This window comes from Molossus molossus, unplaced genomic scaffold (genome assembly GCF_014108415.1).
Source record: "Molossus molossus isolate mMolMol1 unplaced genomic scaffold, mMolMol1.p scaffold_m16_p_13, whole genome shotgun sequence".
NCBI lineage: Eukaryota > Metazoa > Chordata > Mammalia > Chiroptera > Molossidae > Molossus > Molossus molossus.
Window position 1 is genome coordinate 60,985,736 of NW_023425348.1, and position 21,204 is coordinate 61,006,939.

At 41.9% G+C, this 21,204-nt stretch overlaps 2 protein-coding genes across 12 annotated transcripts in view; one reads left to right on the forward strand and one right to left on the reverse strand.

Moving 5' to 3' along the window:
* Nucleotides 1-12,191, reverse strand: part of UEVLD (UEV and lactate/malate dehyrogenase domains) — a 48,802-nt gene extending 36,611 nt beyond the window's left edge. For 6 of the 11 annotated variants that reach the window (XR_004959273.1, XR_004959272.1, XM_036259121.1 and 3 more), the window contains exons 1-2: nt 12,064-12,179; nt 690-774 (exon numbers count right to left, since the gene is read on the reverse strand). Coding sequence is in view for 8 of the 11 variants with exons in the window: in XM_036259121.1 (XP_036115014.1) it covers nt 690-774; nt 12,064-12,105 (127 nt within the window). In the remaining 3 variants the exon portion in view is untranslated. Of the gene's footprint in view, nt 1-689; nt 775-12,063 lie in introns of those variants that run through there. The other 5 variants (XM_036259125.1, XM_036259128.1, XM_036259120.1 and 2 more) reach the window with 4 other exon arrangements.
* Nucleotides 12,192-14,529: 2,338 nt separating this feature from the next.
* Nucleotides 14,530-19,071, forward strand: SPTY2D1OS (SPTY2D1 opposite strand). Its single transcript, XM_036257614.1, has 4 exons — nt 14,530-14,731; nt 15,150-15,238; nt 18,259-18,296; nt 18,951-19,071. Exons 1-3 carry the CDS (start codon nt 14,588-14,590, stop codon nt 18,278-18,280), a joined length of 255 nt encoding a protein of 84 aa, XP_036113507.1. The 5' UTR covers nt 14,530-14,587; the 3' UTR covers nt 18,281-18,296; nt 18,951-19,071.
* The last annotated feature ends 2,133 nt before the right edge of the window (nt 19,072-21,204 follow it).

Sequence of the window (21,204 nt, forward strand, 5' to 3'; positions counted from 1 at the left end):
ACCACTCGATGTGTCTCTCTCTCTCTCCCTCCCACTCTATCTGAACAAAAAATTGAAAAATGTCCTCGAGTGAGGATAAAAAAAAAATCAGAGAACCTTTTCTGGCTATGGGTAGAGGGAGGTCTGACTACAGAAGGATGGTCAGAGAGATGCAACGTTGCTAGCTCTGAAGATGGAGGAAGGAGACCTGGAACCAAAGAATAAGGGTGACAGAAATCACACCTCCTTAAGTGTTACAACTGCACATAAAGCAAGGACTTAAATAAAATGTTATTATTAAAAAAAAAAAAAAGAATGAGGTTGACCTTTAGAAACTGAAAAAGGCAAGGAAATAGATTCTCTCCCAGAGATTCCAGAAAGGAGCTGAGACCTGCCAAAACCTTGATTTTAGCCCAAACTTCTAACCCACAGAGACCTGTGCTGGACTTCTGGCCTACAGAATTGTAAGATAGTATATATGTGTTGTTTTAAGTCATTAAATTTGAGCTAATTTGCTATGACAGCAATAGAAAATTAATACAATATAAAATGTATTAACTTAAATTTCCTCAGAAATCACAGGTTACAAAGTGTAGTTCAAAATCAGAGGATAAAAGAGAGAAATGAGAAATTATTCTTTTGTAGCTCTCTAGGAACAAATAATCAATAATTTATATAATGTAACAAAAACTAGAGAATATAATTCTTACCATAGGTGTCCATGGAATATCTGAAATGTGGGAAAAACATATTTACATTCTTTAGTTCTTCCACAGTTAGATCCCTGAACTTGTACTGAAAGAAAAAAATGAGCATGGAATAAGAATAAATCTACAGACAAAAGAACAATTACAATTAACTTTTAACTGAACACTTACTATGTAGTAGGCTCTGGGCTCTTGAGTTTTACAAACATGAATATTATTTGATTTCATCCTTTTAATAACAGCCCTATGAAGATGAAAATGAAAGCTAGAGAATCAAAATAACTTGCTGGCCCGGCCAGTGTGGCTCAGTGGTTGAGCACTGACTCATGCATCAAGAGGTTGCCAGTTTGATTCCTGGTCACAGCACATGCCCAGGCTGTGGGCCAGATCCCCAGTGGGGGGGCACGCAGGAGATGACCAATCAATGTTTTCTCTCATCAATGCTTCCATCTCTCTCTCTCTCTCTCTCTCTCTCCTTTCCACTCTAAAATCAATAAAGAACAAAAAATTATAAAAAACCCAGAGGCCCTGGCCAGTTTGGCTCAGCAGTTAGAGTGTCAGCCCACAGACCAGAGAGTCCTGGGTTTAGTTCCTGCTAAGGGCACGTACCTTGGTTGCAGTTCGTCCCTGGTCCCGATTGGGGTGATGTGGGTGGCAGCCACTTGATGTGTCTCTCTCACATCAATGTTTCTCTCTCTCTCTTCCTCCCCCTCTCTCTCCCACTCTATCAAGTGTCCTCGGGTAAGGATAAAAAATTAAATAAGTAGAAATAAAAAACCCCATAGAAAAACAAAAGAACCTGCTAAGTTAGACAGCAAGTGAAGTAGGGAAGCCAGAGCTCAAACCTAGGACCTGCACCTTTAAATCACTAAATCAAGTACCTCCTGAAGGCTTAAGAAGTAGGGCAGGATGTATCTATCACTCCTGTTACCACTGTTCAAGATCTGACTCTTATTCTTGAATACCTCATTCATTCATTTGAGACAGCTTGAATTTCCCTTCCAAAGCTCCTGGTACTGTATCTTAGGTTTCCAAGGGAGAATAGAAAGCATGCAAGGGTTTGCAATTAGGATGAGTGAACTGTCTCCTCATTCATTCAGATGCACTCCCAGAAACACTACCTTGGTGGCCCTGTGGGCAAAATCACTTAATTTCTTTGAACTTTTTTTATTTGCAAAGAGAAATAATACCCACCTTATAGACTTGTGCTGACGATTAAATAAAAGAAAAAGAAGTACGTTAAGAGTCTATTACCATTCTAAAAATGATTTTTGCCCTGGCTGGTTTGGCTCAGCGGTTAGAGCGCCGACCTGCGGTCCTGAGAGACCCGGGTTCGGTTCCCGCTAAGGGCATGTACCTCGGTTGCAGTTTGTCCCCGGCCCTGGTTGGTCGTGCGGGTGGCAGCCACTCGATGTGTTCCTTTCACATCGATGTTTCTCTCTCTCTCTCTGTTCCTCTCTCTCCCTCCCACTCTACCTGAACAAAAAAATGGGAAAATGTCCTCGGGTGAGGATTAAATAAATAAATAAATAGATAGATAGCCCTGGCCAGTTTGGCTCAGCGGTTAGAACGTCGGCCTGCGGTCCGCAGAGACCTGGGTTCAGTTCCCGCTAAGGGCATGTACTTCGGTTGCAGTTTGTCCCCGGCCCTGGTTGGTCGTGCGGGTGGCAGCCACTCAATCGATGTGTCCCTTTCACGTCGATGTTTCTCTCTCTCTCTTCCTTTTTCTCCCTCCCACTCTATCTGAACAAAAAATGGGAAAATGTCCTCGGGTGAGGATAAAAAAAAAATTAAAAGAATAAAGTACTTTGAAATAAATTTAACAAGATACAAAACTTAGACTCTAAAACCTATAAAACACTACTGAAATTAAAATAGGTATAAATAAATAGAAAGATATCCCTTGTTGATAAATCAGAAGACTTAATATTGTTAAGATGATAATACTCCCCAACAGATTCAATAATCAATAATCCTTATCAAAATCCCAGCTGTTTTTTTTTTTTTATTTGCAAATAATTTTTAAATGGTTCTTAAATTCATATGAAAACTCAAGGGGCCCAGAACAACCAAAACAATCTTAAAAAAGAACAAAAAAGTTAGGATTCATACTATAATCAAAAGACAGGCTATAATAGTAATATAAAAAAGACAAGACAATAACAAGTTTGGGAGAGGATGTGGAAAAATCAGAACTCTCATATACATATACCACTGCTGGTGGTAAAATGGTACAACTGCTTTGGAAAAGAGTCTGGCATATATTGAAAAGATTAAACACAGAATTACATTCAACCCAGAAATTCCACTATGAGGTATATATCCAAGAAAAACAAAAACATGTCCACACAAAATCTTGTGCACTTTTCATAGCAGCATTATTCATAACAGTCCCAAAGTGAAAACAATCCAAATGTTTATCAATTGATGAATGGATAAAATGTAATATATCCATAAAATGGAATATTCAGTCATGAAGAACTGATACATAATACAATGTGGATGAACCTTGAAAATAGGTTAAGTGAAAGAAACCAGACACAAAAGGCCACATATTGTATAATTTATATGATATATTCAGAACTGGCAAATCCACAGGAAGTACATTATTGGGTGCCAAGGGCTAGGAGAGAATGAAAGAAAATGGAGAATGACTATTAAAAGATCCTGAGCCTTAAGTTTTTAATCTGCAAGAGAGACAGTTCTATTGCCTACCAACTTCAACAGGTGTATATGCTGACCAACTTCAACAGGTGTGTATGAGGCTCTCATGATTAACATATATAAAAGTAAGATAATAAACAAAATACATATACAAAGTAAATACAGGCCAGAAATGATGAAACAACATACAGCATATATATATAAGTTACAGAAAGGCCTCCAGGAAGAGCTATCTACAATTCACTTTAGAGTCTAGATTGGTACTGAAAAATTAGAGGGAAAATACTTCTCTTCCTGTAAGGTCATTTGAAGATTAGAAAGAATTTGGCAGAAGAAAAAGCATATGATTATTAACAACTCGAGGGCAGGAATAATCTCTTCATTTCTGTATCTCCTCACAGCACTTAGCACGGGGTATGCTTTTAATAAATGTAGGCTAATTAGACGGCAGTTAACAAAGAGGCAGATTTATATGAGTACAGTGGCTATAGAAAGCAATTGTGATCCACAGGACTGAGCATCAAAACTAAGAATTTATCAGTATTAACTACAGCAAGGTGAAATGAGCCCCAGATTCAGTGGCCCTGATTAAGGATAAACAAAACTGAACAAATCATCCCAACTCCAAACACTACACAAATGTACAAAAGGCTGCACTGTTGTCACCTGGAATATACATTTATTTGAACAAAAGTAATCGTTTTGTTTTCTACTTAATGTTATGTGATTTTCCACATCTTTAACATTCTGTGAGAATGTGATTATTAATGGCTAAAGAGAGATCTATATACCAGAATTTATTTAACTGCAAAACTGCTAAGAAAGTTTGTTCAAAGAGGGCAAAGGCACTCTTTTTTGGGTCTTGAAAACCCAAGTCACTACGTACTACTAGTCAAATATGTGATTTGTCTTTTTGACACCTAAAGAAAAAATCTCTTTTATGTCCTTAAAATAATATTCAGGTCACTTTCACTATATGAAACATATCTGTTTGTGTAATATTAAAAAATTTTAAATTGATTTTTAGAGAGAAGGAGGGAGAGAGAAACATTGATGAAAGAGCACCCTCACTAGGGATCGAGCATGAAATCGGGACATGCACCCTGACCAGAATTGAACAGGCAACCTTTCAGTGCCCTAGATGAAGCCCAACCAACTCCAAACACTAGCCAGGGCTTCTTAGTGTAATATTAAGACATATTCCATTACTGCTCCTATATCACCTAAGAGAAGTCTGCATGATATTTTCTAAGAAAATGTGCCTCAGATAATGCCATGAGCTTAAAGAGTGCGGGCATGTCACTAAAGAGGAGAAATAGCCCATGAGATTCTAAAACTAAAACAATTATACTGTCATAAAAATCAGTAAGACTGAAAAATTGATGTTACTAAAATCTTAACTGTATCTGATATACTACAGTATGTTTATTTAGTTGACTGATATTTATGAATATCAAGAATATTTTTTTGGACTTCTGGTCAAGATGGTAGGCAGGTAAACGCGGTATCACGTCCTCCCACAACCACATCAAAATTACAACTAAATTATAGAACAACCATCATTCAAAACCGCCTGAAATCAAACTGAATGGAAGTCCTACAACTACGGAATTAAAGCAGCAGCCACATCCAGACTGGTAGGAGGGGCAGCAGTGCGACGAGCTGGTCCAACACCCAAGTGTGGCGGATAAAAACCAGGAGGCTTCCACAGCTGGGAAGGTCCTTCCTGAGGACTGAGGGGGTCCCCGTCCCACACCAGGTGCCCCGCTCAGGGTTCCAGTGCCAGGAAGAGAAGTCCCTATAACTTCTGGCTGGAAAAACCAGAGGGAACTTAGGCTCAGGGAGGCTGAAGCAGCTGGAGCCCCAGGCAGCTCCTTAAAAGAGCCCACGCACGAACTTATCGGACTCTCTCCCTCTAAGCTTGGAGGGGAGGCAGCTCCAGGGGCACCAGAGACATACAGGGAAGAACTGAGCTGTTTGGCACTGGAGCGAGGGCTGAAGAGGGGGCTTTCTCCGCGACAAACGTGCTGTAAAAGGCCTTTGTTCCTTGGGTGAGCCCTTCCCTGGGGCAGCAGACAGTCGCCATATCTGGGACTCCAGCAACCTGGCTCCCACTGGTAGCCCCGCCCTGGTGACTCCCTGAGGCCCCGCCCCGCCCCACCCAACTTTCAAGCCCACCCAAGCTGTTGCCACTTGCTTAACCAAAGGATTGGCCTGTCTTGGATCCTGCTTCAGGTTTTTCCTAAATTCTTTCAAACGAGCAGCATCTGGTCTCAGCGAGCCACATACCTCTCATTAAGTAATACACTGAAACAAACACAGGGAGGCAGCCAAAATGAGGAGACAAAGAAACAGGTCCCAAATGAAAGAACAGAACAAAACCCCAATAAAAGAACTAAGCGAGCCCTGGCCGGTTTGGCTCAGCAGTTAGAGCGTCGGCCTGTGGTCCGGAGAGACCCGGGTTCGGTTCCCGCTAAGGGCACGTACCTCGGTTGCAGTTTGTCCCCGGCCCTGGTTGGTCGTGCGGGTGGCAGCCACTCGATGTGTCCCTTCACGTCGATGTTTCTCTCTCTCTCTCTTCCTCTCTCTCCCTCCCACTCTACCTGTACAAAAAATGGAAAAATATCCTCGGGTGAGGATAAAAAAAAAAAAAGAACTAAGCGAAAGGGAGATAAGCAACCTAACAGATACTCCTGTACAAAAAATGGAAAAATATCCTCAGGTGAGGATAAAAAAAAAAAAAGAACTAAGCGAAAGGGAGATAAGCAACCTAACAGATACTGAGTTCAAAATACTGCTTATAAGGATGCTCAATGAATTTAGTTGAGAACCTCAGTGAACTTAGGGAGGGCCTCAAGAGCATAAAAAAGGACCAGTTAGAAATCATGGATACACAGTTAGAATTGAAGGAGGCATTAACTGAAATAAAGAATAATTTACACAGCTTCAATAATAGAGTACGTAAATCTAAGGAGCAAACCATCGATTTGGAATATAAGGAAGCAAAAAATGCCCAATCAGAACAGCAAAAAGAAAAAAGAAACCAAAAAAAAATGAGGATAGTGTAAGGAGCCTCTGGGACAACTTCAAGCGTGCCAACATTCGCATCTTGGGGGTGCCAGAAGGAGAAGAGCGAGAACAAGAAATCGAAAACCTACTGGAAACAATAATGGCAGAAAACTTTCCTAACTTGGTGAAGGAAACAGACATACAAGTCCAGGAAGCACAGAGAGTCCCAAACAAGATGAACCCCAAGAGGCCCACACCGAGACACATCATCATCAAAATGCAAAAGGTTCAAGACAAAGAGAGAATCTTAAAAGCAGCAAGAGAAAGGCAGCTAGTTACCTACAAGGGAGTTCCCATTAGGCTGTCAGCTGATTTCTCAAAACTTTGCAGGTCAGAAGGGAGTGGCAAGAAATATTCAGAGTGATGAAAAGCAAGAACCTACAACCAAGATTACTCTATCCTGCAAAGCTGTCATTTAGAATCGATGGACATATAAAAACTTTCCCAGACAAGAAAAAGTTAAAGGAGTTCATCACCACCAAACCGTTATTATATGAAATGATGAAGGGTGTTTTTGAAGAAAAAGATAAAATATATGAACAAACAAAATGGCAATGAATACATATCTATCAACAATGGAATCTACAAACAAAATGAACAGGTAGAACAGAAACATTCTCATGGATACAGAGAACATTTTGTTGGTTGCCAGTTGGGAGGGGGGTTGGGGGAATGGGTGAAAAAGGTGAAGGGATGAAGAAGTACAAATTCATTGCTAGACTGACAAACCTCAAAGGGAAAGGGGTTAGGGGGGTGGGAAGAAATAAACCAAAGAACTTATATGCATAACCAATGGACACAGACAATAGTGTGGGAAAAGGTGGGAGGGGGGCGGGAGTGAGGAGGAGGGGGTCAATGGGGGAAAAATGTGGAACATCTGTAATACATTTTACATCCAACAATAAAGATTAAAAAAAAAAAAAGAATATTTTTGGTTTTTGTTTTTTTTGTTGTTGTTGTTGTTTTTGGTACGTGCCCCTAGCAGGAACCAAACCCGGGACTCTCTGGTCTGCAGGCCGACGCTCCAAACGCTGAGCCAAAATGGCCAGGGCTGTTGTTGTTGTTGTTAATCCTTACCCAAGGATATTTTTTTCATTGATTTTTAGAGAGAGTAGAAGGGAGGGAGGGGGAGACAGAGAGACAAATCAATTGACTGCCTCTGGCCCAGCCCCGGACAACCCTTACTGGAGCGGGGGATCAAACCTGCAACCCAGGTACATGCCCTCAACCAGGAATCAAACCGGCAACATTTTGGTCTGCAGACTGACACTCTAACCACTGAGCCAAACCGGCCAGGGTTCAAGAATACTCTTGTATGACATTGCTCAAATGTAGGAAACCTTGAGAAATACTTTGTGGCATCATTTCATAAAATAATTTTAGCATAAAGGAATCTTCCAGATCAAGTCCAATCTTATCATTTTATGAGAGAATAAATCTGGGTTACTTGTCCAAGGTAACTCAGCCAAGGGAGTGGGACATAGAAATTAGGGAACCAGATAATTTTTTAAACTTAGTATTTAATACAAACTAGTAATATATATCCACATATACACATTTGAATAATAAACACCCATGCACCAACCCACTTACATATAATCTAGAACAGTGCTAATAAAACTTCCTGCCAGATGGAGATCTATGTATGTGCTGTCAATTACAACAGTCACATCCACATGTGGCTATTGACACTTGAAATGTGGCTGGTGACTGAGAAACTCATTTTTTATTTTATCTAATTTTAATTAATTTAAATAGACCCATGTGGCTAGTGGCTACTATTCTGTACAACACAGACCTTTCTAACACCATTACATCCATCTGAGTACTCCATCTTTTGCTCATTCAACTACCTCCCTAGCATTGTGTATTCACATTCCTTTGCTTTTGCCCTCCATAGTGTGTATCCGTAAACAACATGGTTTATTCATTTTTGTTTAGTTTTGTTTCTTGGTTTATCAAAATATAATTTTGTACATAACCTGATTTTTTTCCACTCAATATATTGTTCTAAGATTCATTTATGTTGTTGCACATTGTAGCTTATTCATTTTCACTGCTGCATACTAGTGTTTTCAGTGTGTGAATATACAACAAATGATCCTTTCTGTCAATGAACATTCAGGTTGTTTATAATTTTTAGTTATAAACAATTCTGCAAATGTCTTTTGCTTCTCTTTGGTATCTACCAAGAGATAGACATAAAACACATAATCAAATCAATAAAGGCCAAATTGTTTCCCCAAAATGGTTAAGTACCTATCAGCAGTGCTTAAAATTCCAATCTGTCCACATCCTCCAAATCATTTGAAATTAATTTATGCCACACCAATGAGGGAAAATGGTGTTTTATCATGGGGTTAATTTGCTTCTCCATGGTTAGTAATGGATTGAGCAAACATTCATTTCCTGGTTCTTCTTTTGTTTTTTTAGAAAATAATTATTCATGTCTTTTGTCCAATTTTCTGTTGGTTTTGATTTGTAGGCATGCTAATTTATACATTCTGGATATCAATACTTTGTCAGTTATGTGTTACAAAATTCTTCTCTAAGATTATATTTTGACTCTTCATTCTCTTCATGCTGTCTTTTGATATCTAGAAGTTCTTAATTTGAATGTAGTAAAATTTTATCAGTCTCTGAGCATTTTATGCTTAATTTTATTTTATTTTTAATTAATTTTAGAAAGAGGAAGGAAGAGAGAGAGAGACATCTACATGAAAGAGAAACCTGGATGCATGGCCTGATTGGGAATCAATCCACCATCTTCTTGGTGTAAGGGTTGACGCTCCAGCCCACTGAGCCACACTGGCCAGGACTATATGTCTCATTTTTAAAAATGTTTGTATACTCTGAGTCTATAAAGATTCCCCCCTACATTTATCTCTATATGTTTTAAAGCTTGTCATTTACATTTACATCTTTAATCCACAAAGAAATTTTAAGTTCGGTAAAACGTAGGAATCCACTTTTATTTTTTTCCCATATGGATAATTATTTTCCCCTGTATTTTTCTTTCCATAGTTATCTGCAGTGCCTCTTCTGTTTTTGTTTTTGGTTTAATCCTCACCTGAGGATAGTTTTCCATTGATTTTTTTAGACAGAGTAGAAGGGAAGGAGTGAGGGAGAGAGAGAAACATCGATGTGAGAGAGACACATCAATTGGTCGCCTCCTACACAACCCGAATTAGGGCTAAAATTATTTTCAGCACTAAAATTATTTCTAGATAGTAAACCTACAACCCAGGCATGTGCCCTTGACTGGAATCAAACCTATGACCCTTCAGTCTGCAGGCTGATGCTCTAACTGCTAAGCCAAACCAGCCAGGGCATCCTCTTCTGTTTTATACCACATTTCCAAACATGTATAAATATGATTCTAAGCCTTCTTGTCTTATTCCACTGGTTAATTTGTCTATCTTATATCAATACTACAATAAATCTTAATTACTATTCCTGACATCTGGTAGAGTCAAGTCCCTACACCTACTCTTCTATAAGACTATCAAGATTATTCTTGGCCTTATGCCTTTCCAAATAAATTTTACAATCAGCTTGAAAAGTTCCCAAAATAACTTGTTAGAATTTCAATTGTAATTGCATTGACTCTATAGATCAATTTGGAGCTATGGCCAGGAAGCTCTGTTGGTTAGAGTGTTCTCCGGATATGCCAAGGTTGCAGGTTCAATCTCTAGTCAGAGAATATACTAGAAGCAACCAAAGAATGCATTAATAAGTGGAACAACAAAGTCGATGTTTTTCTCTTTCTCTCTCTCTCCCATCCTCTCTCTTAAAAAAAAAAAATTGTTTTGGAGAGAGCTGACTTCTTTATATACATGAAGTTGGAATATTTATTTAGGTTGAAATATTTAGACATTTTATTTGTTTCCAATAAAAATTTTCACATGTTCCATACAGTTGCTTGATTTTAACATACTGTTCACTTCACAGATTTTTCAGCACTAAAATTATTTCTAGATATTAAATTATATTATTTGCCTAATATGAGGGTTAAGGAACTTCAGAAATATTAGCAGGACTGAGATGTTTCTAACTAGTTTCCTTAATTTACACATCCAACAAATATTAAGCACTCATGTGCCAGACTTTATGTTGTGCACTGATGACAAAAAAAATTCCTCTAGGAGTCTACTCCCACCCTTGAGATAAATCACACTCTTTTGTCTTTTCCTTCATTCCAGTTCTACCAAAATTATTAAGTTCTTTTTCTACTATCAATTTTAACAATTCTTCTCACTGGACAATAATACATGTTTCCCCAGCTCAAAACTTGATAAGAGTGGTTTCTTAAATTTCATGTCTGATGCCCTGCCGGTGTGGCTCAGTGGTTGAGCATTCACCCATGCACCAAGAGGTCGCCCGTTTGATTCTCTGTCAGGGCACATACTCAGGTTGTGGGCCAAGTCCCCAGTGGGGGGCATGCAGGAGGCCACCAATCATGTTCTCTCTCATCAATGTTTCTATGTGTCTCTCCTTTTCCCTTCTCTAAAATCAATAAAGAAAAAAAAATTTTTTAAGGTCATGTCTGAAAAGAAGATAGAGTGTAACTCTAAGCATGATGATACTTCTCTTCCTAAAAGATCTACACCTGTCAGAGTAGATAATATCATTCAAATCGCTTACACACAATTTCAATTATACGGCTTCAAAATCTTGCATAGTTTTTTAAAAACAAAACAAAACAAAACAAAACAAAACAAAACAAAAATGCAAAGCCCTGGCCAGTTTGGCTCTGCGGTTGAGCGTTGGCCTGCGGACCAGAGAGTCCCAGGTTTGGTTCCCGCTCGGGGCACGGCATGTACCACACACAAACACACAAACCTTGCATAGTTGTGCAAACTGCCCCAACAAAGAAAGATACAGGTAAACCCAACAACGGCATAAACGGATGGTTTTAGAATGGCGGAAGTCTTAAGAATCATTAGAACCACTTAACTAGAAAACTAATGAAAAGGAGGGATGCCTCTGACTCTCCAATGGTGGGGAATCAGAGAGCCTGGGCTAACCCGGAACCTGGCGCTAGTCATGCCCCAGAAATGTAGGTCAGACTTGTGGGTCAGCCCTCCCAGTCAACCTTTCAACATTAAGGGGATCTCCTTTGGGTCTTCATTCCTAAGTCACTCAGGTCTTTCAGCGTCCGCTGTTGTCAGGCACAGGGCTAGGTGAAGCACGAGTAAGGTTTGTGAATAAATAATAACTCCACGATGTGATCATCGGTATTTCTGAAAGCAAGTGGAGAGAAGGGGGTGATTCTATTTTCCAAGGAGGGACATCTGAGTTGGGTCTTACAATGGCTGCGCATTGCAAGTCATGAAAGAAATGGGACAGGCCCTTTCTTTCGGCAGAGAGAAAAGGGAGTGTTTAAAGAGACGGGCGAGTGCTAGAAGCTCTCTGCGATCAAGAGAAGCTGGAGGCGTAGGACGGTCTCACACCGCAGGAGGTTGGGGACCTCGGAGTTGCGGGTGGGGCCAGAGCCATTCCCCGCAGCCGACTTCAGGCCAACGCCCCTCCGCTCCAGCCCCGTGACGAGCGGGGCACACGCCGCTAGGAGGTAACCCAGAGAGGGGTGGAAGCGCCCCCGAGCCCCCGGGGCCCCAGACCCAGCCCGGAGGGCTGCCTGCACCTTGCCAAGCAGCCGTCTCAGACCCTCGCAGTCGAACTCCATGTCCAGCCAGGTTCCAGAGTCAGATTCCGCGGCCCCAGTCCCTGGACCTTCTCTCGCACCGGCTCCTGGACGGCGGCCGCCGAGGACCAAACCTCCTAGAGGTACAAGGCCCCGCCCCTCCCGACTCGAAAGGCAACCCGCGTTCCACGCCCCACACCCGCGGCGGCTCCGCGGAGTCCGGCCGTCGCTCCGGCGCGAACCCAGACGCTCTCAGAAGCGCGTTAGCGCCGGGGGAAGGACGATCCAGCTTGCTGGGAAGAAACCTGTGGACAGGTGTGAAGAGGAGGACCTGAGGAGAAAGAAGCGGTAAGGGAAGCTCGCCCTGCTCTGGAAGAGAGTTTTTGGAAGGAAGTGTTAAATTCAGAAGAGTATCGAAAAAGAACAAGATCGAATATTGTAGTTGAATCTCGGAAGAATGAGGTAATGAAACTTCAAAATCAAAATTGCAGCGAGCTAGAAAAGGACAACGGAGCCAGCAGGAGCGTCGTGGGAGAACTGGGAGCTGGGACAGCCCTGTGAGGACGAGGCCGCCCGGGGAGGGGCTGCTTCCCCCCACGGGAGGGTGCCACAACCAGGTCGGTGGGAGGGAGGGACGGCAGGTGGGAAAAGAGAGGAGGGAGGTTGGTGGATTAGGTCGTCTGGAGAAGGAAGAAGGCAGCACGCTGGCTTTGCTTGATCTTGACCTGTGGGTTACCTGCTGTGTATTCCTGGCGTGAGACATTGGGCCTAAAAATTCGCAGGAGCTGGGTATTTTCACTGTCAAGAGGTTGGGTTGGCAGTAGGGTGGCTGTATTTATAGGAAGACCTAAAGGCAGGAATGCTGGGAGTCAATGAGAAGAATAAGGTGAGCCCTGGCCGGCTTGGCTCAGCGGTTAGAGCGTCGGCCTGCGGTCCAGAGAGACCCGGGTTCGGTTCGCTAAGGGCACGTACCTCGGTTGCCGTTTTGTCCCTGGCCCTGGTTGGGTCGTTCGGGTGGCAACCACTCGATGTGTCCCTTTCACGTCGATGTTTCTCTCTCTCTCTTCCTCCCACTCTGAACAAAAAATGGAAAAATGTCCTCAGATGAGAATTAAAAAAAAAAGAAGGTGAAAGGTTGGGCGGAGCGTTTATTCATTTCAACAAACTTTTGTTGAGCATTGACTATAAGCTGGATATTTTTCTAGGTCTGATGATACAAAAGTGAACAAAATATCAGCTGTCATTCTTTTATTAGTAGGAAGAGAGCAAAACAATAAATATAATAAATAAGTAAATTAGACTGAATATTAAAAAGTAATTAAGTGTTATGCAAATAAATTTTTAAAAGACGGGGTAAGGAGATCAGGGTAGATCCCCTTGAAAGGTGAAACAGTAAGCGTTTCATATAGCGGGTATTCAAAGCAAAGTCCTAAGACCGGCGTGAGCCTGGGAAGTCTTGAAATAAAAAGGCCAATATGGCTGGAGTAGAATGAAGTAAGAGGTGAGGAAGCAGAAATAGGCTAAATCAGAGAAATAAGAGGGAGCTACAGAAGGTTTAAGGCAGTGATTCTTCCATTGCGGTCCCCAGACTCATAGCCTCAGCATAACCTGGAACTTGTTAAAAATACAGATTCTGAGACCCCCACCTCAAACATACAAAATCAGAAATTCTGGGGGTGGGGTCGAGCAATCTGTTGTAAGAAGCCTGGGTGATTCTAATGTATGATAAAGTCTGAGAAACACTATGGGTGCTTTGTAGACAATTGTGACTGGCTTGTCAATGCCCTTCAGCCAGAAACCAGCAGGCACACACCCACACTTAAGTTGGGTTGATTACTTTTTGCAGGGAGGGAGTAGATACTGTAGAGAACCACTGAGATAGCTCCGAAAGAGTGCTATAGGATTTGGGCTTTGGGTGACTTGGGGGAGGGTTTAAGGAAGCAAAGCTCCACTTTGAACTGGGTGCTATCAGAAAAGGCAGTTCTATGATTGGGTATCTCAAATATCTATAACATGGGCAAACTAGAGTGATGATAGAGCTGTGATTGGTGAAAAAGCAGCAGTCACTTGTGTTAACAGAGAGAAGAGAATGTTGGGTATTTTGTGGGTTGTACCATGACCTTATTTTTGCTTAGACAAAATTATGAAGTGACCTTGTTTTGTCTCAGTTTGTCATGGTCTGAATGACCCAACTGATGTTTGTTTTCTGGGAGATTGTTGTACCCACAGGAGAATCACTTACCTAGCTGTGAGTGCCAGGTCAGCTAACAACACTGAGACCTAACTGGGTCAGACCAGTTCCAATGTCAGGGGCCGCTTTTTTATTTGTTAGGTTCTTACTCTGAAAGAAGCCACTGGAGGGTTTTGAACAGAGGAATGACCTGATCTGACATAATCTGTAAGTCATGTGACCAGTGATGTCACAATGCCCTACTAAACTCCAACTCCTCCACTAGGGAGTTGCTGATCCCTTGGAGCCAAGGATTGGAACTGACATGCGAGACCTTTACCAACTTATAGGTTCATGAGCATACTCCTTTGCCAAGATCTTGGTGAAGAGTCTTTCACTGTGCAATTGTGTCTTACAAATTGTTTTATCATGATTGTGCTTGGCTGGATGCTTTTTGTTGGCCTTGCATGTTACATGGGAACGTTTCCAGAGTTCATGGTAAGTAATGACCCTGCCTATAAATCCCTGGTAGTCAGTCCTGGCTCTGGCTAACCTACCAACTGAGGTTTCTGACCAATAGGGAAAGATAGTTGAGGTTTCACCACTAATTAGAGGTCAAGGGTGCGAAGAGAGCAAAGTTAGTTTCCCAGGCTTTTTCCCATCCCATTCGGACATCTTTAAGTACCCCCTACCCTTAGGTATATAACGTCACTTATTTCAAAGCATTTTGGGATTTATACGGGGTCTGCTGAAAATAGTGCCCATCTTCTGGATTTCAGACCAAGTTGCTGATCAGGAGAGGGAAAGTGGGCCTTGGAGGGGACTTTTCAGCAGCCCTTCTAGTCCCATACAGAAGCAGTTACCTACAGGACCAATGAGTAGAGTCATGTCTGGCTTTAAATTTCTTTCTGCTTAGCCTCCGACTCTGAGGTGGAAAGATAGGTGGCCTGTTCAGGAGAGCAAGGCCCAATGGAGCAGCCAGGCTTTGGATGAAGATCTTCAACTGTGAGTGGTGATCAGGTCTGTTGGGCTGGTTTCCTCCCTTTCCAGGGAACGTGGTAGCACCCTGAAATCTCAGTGGAGAGTTTATATTCCTCTGGAAAATATAATAAACTATAGAAGGGGAAATGATTGGAGGTAGATAGCAAGGAAATAAAATTTGGGGAGCACTACTGAAGACAGCAGACCAAGGTTCAAAGATTTGTTAATAACAATACTGGTCTTTTTTTTTTTTTTCTTCAATCTTTATTGTTGAGAGTATAACAGTGCTGGTCTGTTTTGTTTTTTTTTTCATCTTTATTGTTGAGAGTATTACAGATGTCTCCCCCCTCCATTACCCCCTCCACCAGGTTCCTGCCCCTCCCCAGGCCCTCACCACCAGTGCTGGTCTATTTTGAAAAGAAAGGTATTCTTTTCAAAGACTGTTCCCATCTATTAACTTACTTCCTCCTCACAAACTCTATAATAAATTGGGTTAGCATTTTTTTTTTAATTCTCACTTGACATATTTTTCCACTGATTTTCAGATAGAGTGAGAGGGAGAGAGGGAGGGAGGGAGAGAGAAACATGGATGCCAGAGAGACACATCAACTAATTGGTTGCCTCCTACACAACCCCAACCAGGGCCAGGGATCAAACTGCAACTGAGGTACATGCCCCTTGACTGGAATTGAACCTGAGGCTGTTTGGTCCGTGGGCCGACACTCTAACCACTGAGCCAAAGTGGCCAGGGCTGGGACAGCATTTTTTTTTTTCTTTTTTGGTATGCACCCCTAGCGGGAACCGAACCCGGGACTCTCTGGTCCGCAGGCCGATGCTCCAACCGCTGAGCCAAACCAGCCAGGGCAGGGCCAGCATTTTTAATGCCCTTTTTAGCAGATCCTGAAATTGGAGTTAAGGTGAATTTGGGTTCAAGTCCTAACTTTGCAACTTACTAGCTATGTGACTTGGGAAAGTTTAATCTCTGTGAAGTTCAGTTTCATGGAGATATCTCAGGATCTTATTATTTTTGTGAGGATTATATTTAGGAATTCATGAAAAGCATTTAATGCAAATATTGACAATTAGCATTTAATAAATGCCAACTTAAAACCTAAGCAGCCCTGGCCGGTTTGGCTCAGCGGTTAGAGCGTCGGCCTGTGGTCCAGAGAGATCGGTTCCAGCTAAGGGCACTGTACCTCGGTTGCAGTTTGTCCCCGGCCCTGGTTGGGTAGTGCGGGTGGCAACCACTTGATGTGTCCCTTTCATGTTGATGTTTCTCTCTCTCTTTCTCTCCCTCCCACTCTATCTGAACAAAAAATGGAAAAATGTCCTTGGGTGAGGATAAAAAAAAACAGACTAAGCAAAATCATGAGCCAGTCAACTACTTGTGGCATCGACCTCAGCTCTTTACCCAAGATCACACAGACCAACTTGTTTATGAAGCTGGGATGTAAGCATAGCTCTCTAGACTTAATAGCCGCTCACACTCATTCTACTAGACCAGGCTGCCTATACCAGTGTCCTTTTAGCAAACCATCCCCCATCTTTCTCATACCCTACCTCATTTCATTCAGACCCGTTTTTTCAAAGACGTTCCCATAGTTAAAGAAACTTAACTCTGAGTTTTAGTAATGTGCTGATTACAGGAGCAGGTTTTCTGGGAAGCTACTCTGGAAGGCAGGGGTATCACGTCTCAGCCCCAGATATGCTAAGAGCAAGGCATGATGGTGGTGCTTTTTTCCCTCTCCATCTGCCCCAGAATTCTTATGAGAGTATTGGCACAGCACAGTCAGACCACTGTGGGGATGGGGATATGGATGAAGGTCCTGGGCACTTGTTGAGCTAAGCCATTGCTACACTGTGTTCCTGACCAAACCACTAAAACTATCCTGTGCCTCAGTTTCTCCAGCTGTAAAGTGAACATAACAGCCCATCTTCCCTCTTCCCTTCTGAAGGAGGTCATGAGGAGGCTGACCTCGCATGAAGGTTTAACTGTGCTATTTCACAAAATTCAAGATTTTTCACCCTGACCAGGTAGCTCAGTTGGTTAAAGGTACCTGATAATATACCAAGACTGTGGGTTCAGTCCGCAGTCAGAGCACATATAAGAATCAACCAATTGCCCTGGCCGGTTTGGTTCAGCGGTTAGAGCGTCGGCCTGCGGTCCTGAGAGACCTGGGTTCGGTTCCCGCTAAGGGCGCGTACTTTGGTTGCAGTTTGTCCCCGGCCCTGGTCGGTTGTGCGGGTGGCAGCCACTTGATGTGTTCCTTTCACATCGATGGTTCTCTCTCTCTCTCTGTTCCTCTCTCTCCCTCCCACTCTACCTGAACAAAAAAAAAAGAAAGAAAAAAAAGAATCAACCAATTAATGCGTAAATAAGTGGAACAACAAATTGATGTTTTTCTCTCTCCCTTCCTCTCTAAAAATCAGTAAATAACAATTTAAAAAACTTTTTTTTTTCTTTGAATAGCCTAAGAATCGTATATAAAGTAATTGCTCATAGCATACCTAGCCACTTGATCCTTCCAGTTAATCCAAAGTATTTTTTGTGTTTTACATAGAGATTTTTATTTTTTTGCATTTGACTGCATAAAGTCAATAGTCAAAATATTGGCAAGTGATGAGTTAATAAAGATCTGATGCCAGCTAGATACCAACTACATAGAGTTGCCAGAGAACAGGGCCCTTCTGATAAGGGTTCTTTAGCCGCAACACATCTGGCATCCTGGCCAACCATCCCATAGCTACTCACTCTGCCTGGTCTCCAAGGTCACAGAAGCTGATGTCATAATTGGTGTCTGAGCCTTGACTCCCAAAATGGCCATGGCAAGCCATTTCAGTTTAGACTAGACCCCAGAGCTCCTCAGCCAGGAGCTATCATGCCTGGGCCATTCACCATCAGGCCTTGAATGAAGACAGCCCAGTTCCCAGGACTCGGGGAATAGAACACACCTTTCAGAACCACTCACTTGCCCCCTGCACACACCACCAACTGAGCCAGAAGCCTGCAATGATTGTTGTCTTATGGATGCTTCTCATTGCAGGAACAATGTGGAAGGGATATAAGTATCCCCCAGGAGGGGTAAGTGTGCCTTCAACTTTGTTCTCTATTCCTACCTTGAAATGTATTCCCCTAGATAAAGGAACTAAGCATCAAAATCCAACTCTAGTAACTGTAGAAACAAATACCTTTTTCTTTATTAAAAAAAGTTATGTAGCTTACAACTATTATTATTTACTTTCTACTTACAGTTGGGAGAGGTCCCTCTTTTGTGTGCTCTTTCATACATATTTTCTTAAGAGCCTCTATTCTTTTTCAGTTTCTTTCAAGTAAACAGGACATGTAAAGATTTCTCAGGTGCAGGGTCAAAGCTGCCTGACATGGATAACCTAGTCTTGTTCTCATGGGATATTTTGTATTCTCAGTCTTCAATACCATTTCTCAGATCAGCCTACATGAACAACCCCACACTTAACTGTCCCTCAAGTAAACACTGGTCCATAATGGTTCTGGTAGCACATGTCTCTATCATTTCTCCTCCTGTTGGACCTTGGATATTTGTCCTTTCTCTGCCTCTTGTCAGCTCTCATACTACTAAGCCCCTCTGGCAACTGAGATCAGAGCCATTGGGTGACAGAATTGGACACAGCTACCTCTGTCTACCCTTGGCAAGGAGGGCAATGACCTCAGCCCACACTAAGCATTGACCCACTTGACATACTTTTTTCTCTTCAGACCCCACTGGAAACAAGCACAGATGATCCTGGTGAAGCAATGCAACTCTGAAGCCCACCTGACCGGCTGTACAGTTCCTGTTGTTGGTTTCATATAAAGTAATTGCACATTATTTTTGTCACATTTTATGTAAAAAATTACCGCATTTTTTGAAAAGATTAAGATTTGGTATTTAGTTAGCTGGAAACAGAGAGATGGAGGGTGGGGAGGTAGTAGGGGTGGATGAGAGTGATTGGGTCCCATTTCCTACTCCCTAAGACTTGTATTAAGACTAAGATACTCAGTTAAATTTGTCCTTTATTCTGTATCTTTAAGGATAGACATTCTCATTAGACCTGTTTCCCAAGTAATGTCTTTCTCCTGGGTCCAGGGTTGAAAAAATGTTAAAGGGTGAGAGATTGCAGCAACCTTAAGCCTATTCTTTGGGCATATTTCTCTGTGGCCTTTCCACAGCTATTTTATACCCAAAGCTTACACCGTGTGGGGGAAAGGAATTGATTTTTATATTGGGTGCTAGATACTTAATTTTATATTATTTTAATCCTTACAATAACCCGAGTAGTAGCCTTATTTTACAAAATGGCAAAAGTGAAATTGAGAGTCTTGAGTACCTTACCAAACCAAACAGCTCTGAGTTGCAGTGCAGGTTAAGATCCAGGTCTTCACCTTGTTATGCTCTTATGTGACAAGGAAAAGGGCCAAACAAGAGATTGGGATATGTAAGATTTTGGCTGCCTTTTGGTTCAAATGTCTCCCTTAACTGTATAGCCAAAGAAATTGCCTGATGAATTTTTTTGCACTGACTGCTAATACAAGGCAACGTGTAAAAACAAAAGCTAAGTGCTTAGTTCTTTATGATGCAGTTTAGTTTATGAGACCAAGGATGGAACCTAAGTATAAGATCTATAGCTGCAATAAAGCTGGGTGTCTGAACCCTAGGTTATTCATAATAAGCCCTCTAGTGGTTTGGAGCTTTCTGACCCTAAAGGGGGACCGGAGGGAGGGACAAATCTAACTGGGAGTAAATGCAGTTTAAAAATAAATTGTTCTCATTCTGTGGCTGCTTGGGGATGACTGATAAGAGTTCCATTGTCCAGAAGACCCATACCAGAGATCTTTTGGTTATGTACACATTTTGTTGACTACTTGGTACAGGTTTGTTAAACTATTTCTAAGAGGCTCTGTGCACTGAATGATTTATCTTTTATCTTTCATGGAAAGAAGTATGAATTCAAAATCCATAAGCAAAATGTAATTTCTCACCCTAGGATACTATCATCTCTTGTACTTATGACCTAGTCTCAACACATTTCATAAAGTGCCTGCATTCTCTGGCTGGATGGCTGTGCCCACTTGCCTCATATATATATTCCTAAGGACTCTTCTTAGCCATCTCAGGCTCTTTTTATTACAGGGGGTCAGAGCCTGCTTTTCTTTCTTTTTTTTTTTTCTTTATCCTCACTGGAGGACATTTTTCCATTTTTTGTTCAGGTAGAGTGGGAGGGAGAGAGAGGAACAGAGAGAGAGAGAGAGAGAGAGAGAGAGAAACATCGATGCGAAAGGAACACAACGAGTGGCTGCCACCCGCACAACCGACCAGGGCCGGGGACAAACTGCAACCGAGGTATGTGCCCTTAGCGGGAACCGAACCCGGGTCTCTCAGGACCGCAGGCCGATGCTCTAACCGCTGAGCCAAACCGGCCAGGGCAGAGCCTGCTTTTCTTAATAAGAAGTTATTTACCCAGTTCTTCTTCCCTCCACTTCAGAGTATAACTCCTAACAGTTCTCCTTACTTGGGTGTCTTCTGTAAGGTGGTGGGGGAGATGAAGTGTCAGTGGTAGGGTCTGAGCAGATGTAAATGTGTAAGGGAGAATGAACAGGTGTGTGTGTAAGGAGGCAAACCCTATCTCTGAAGTCTGATGAGTCTACTGGGGTTTCTAGCTGGAAAATGTTATGAAATAAGAATACGAATTTTGGTAAATAAGTGCAAACCAGGTAAATATCAATAAAATATTTTTAATGCCTACAATTTATTTTATACATAAATTGCAAAACTTTCACCTGTATATGCAAAAGTAGATTCTCTTGCAGGTCAACAGCACCAGATTAACAAGCTAAGCTATGTAAATGTTTCTCAACTTGATTTGTCCATTTTGTAAAAGACATGGGATTTAATAACTCCAAAGAAATCTATATTCCATTCTTAATCATACACTAAACACCTGAATATTTATGTCATCACGTCCACTCACAA

What these genes read in the sequence shown, in the direction of transcription:
- SPTY2D1OS (XM_036257614.1), top strand. Translation starts at nt 14,588, where the DNA reads ATGAGCATACTCCTTTGCCAAGATCTTGGTGAAGAGTCTTTCACTGTG. An exon ending in GAACGTTTCCAGAGTTCATG is followed by an intron (nt 14,732 to 15,149) that starts GTAAGTAATGAC and finishes CTTTCTGCTTAG; the next exon opens with CCTCCGACTCTGAGGTGGAA. An exon ending in TTGGATGAAGATCTTCAACT is followed by an intron (nt 15,239 to 18,258) that starts GTGAGTGGTGAT and finishes TTCTCATTGCAG; the next exon opens with GAACAATGTGGAAGGGATAT.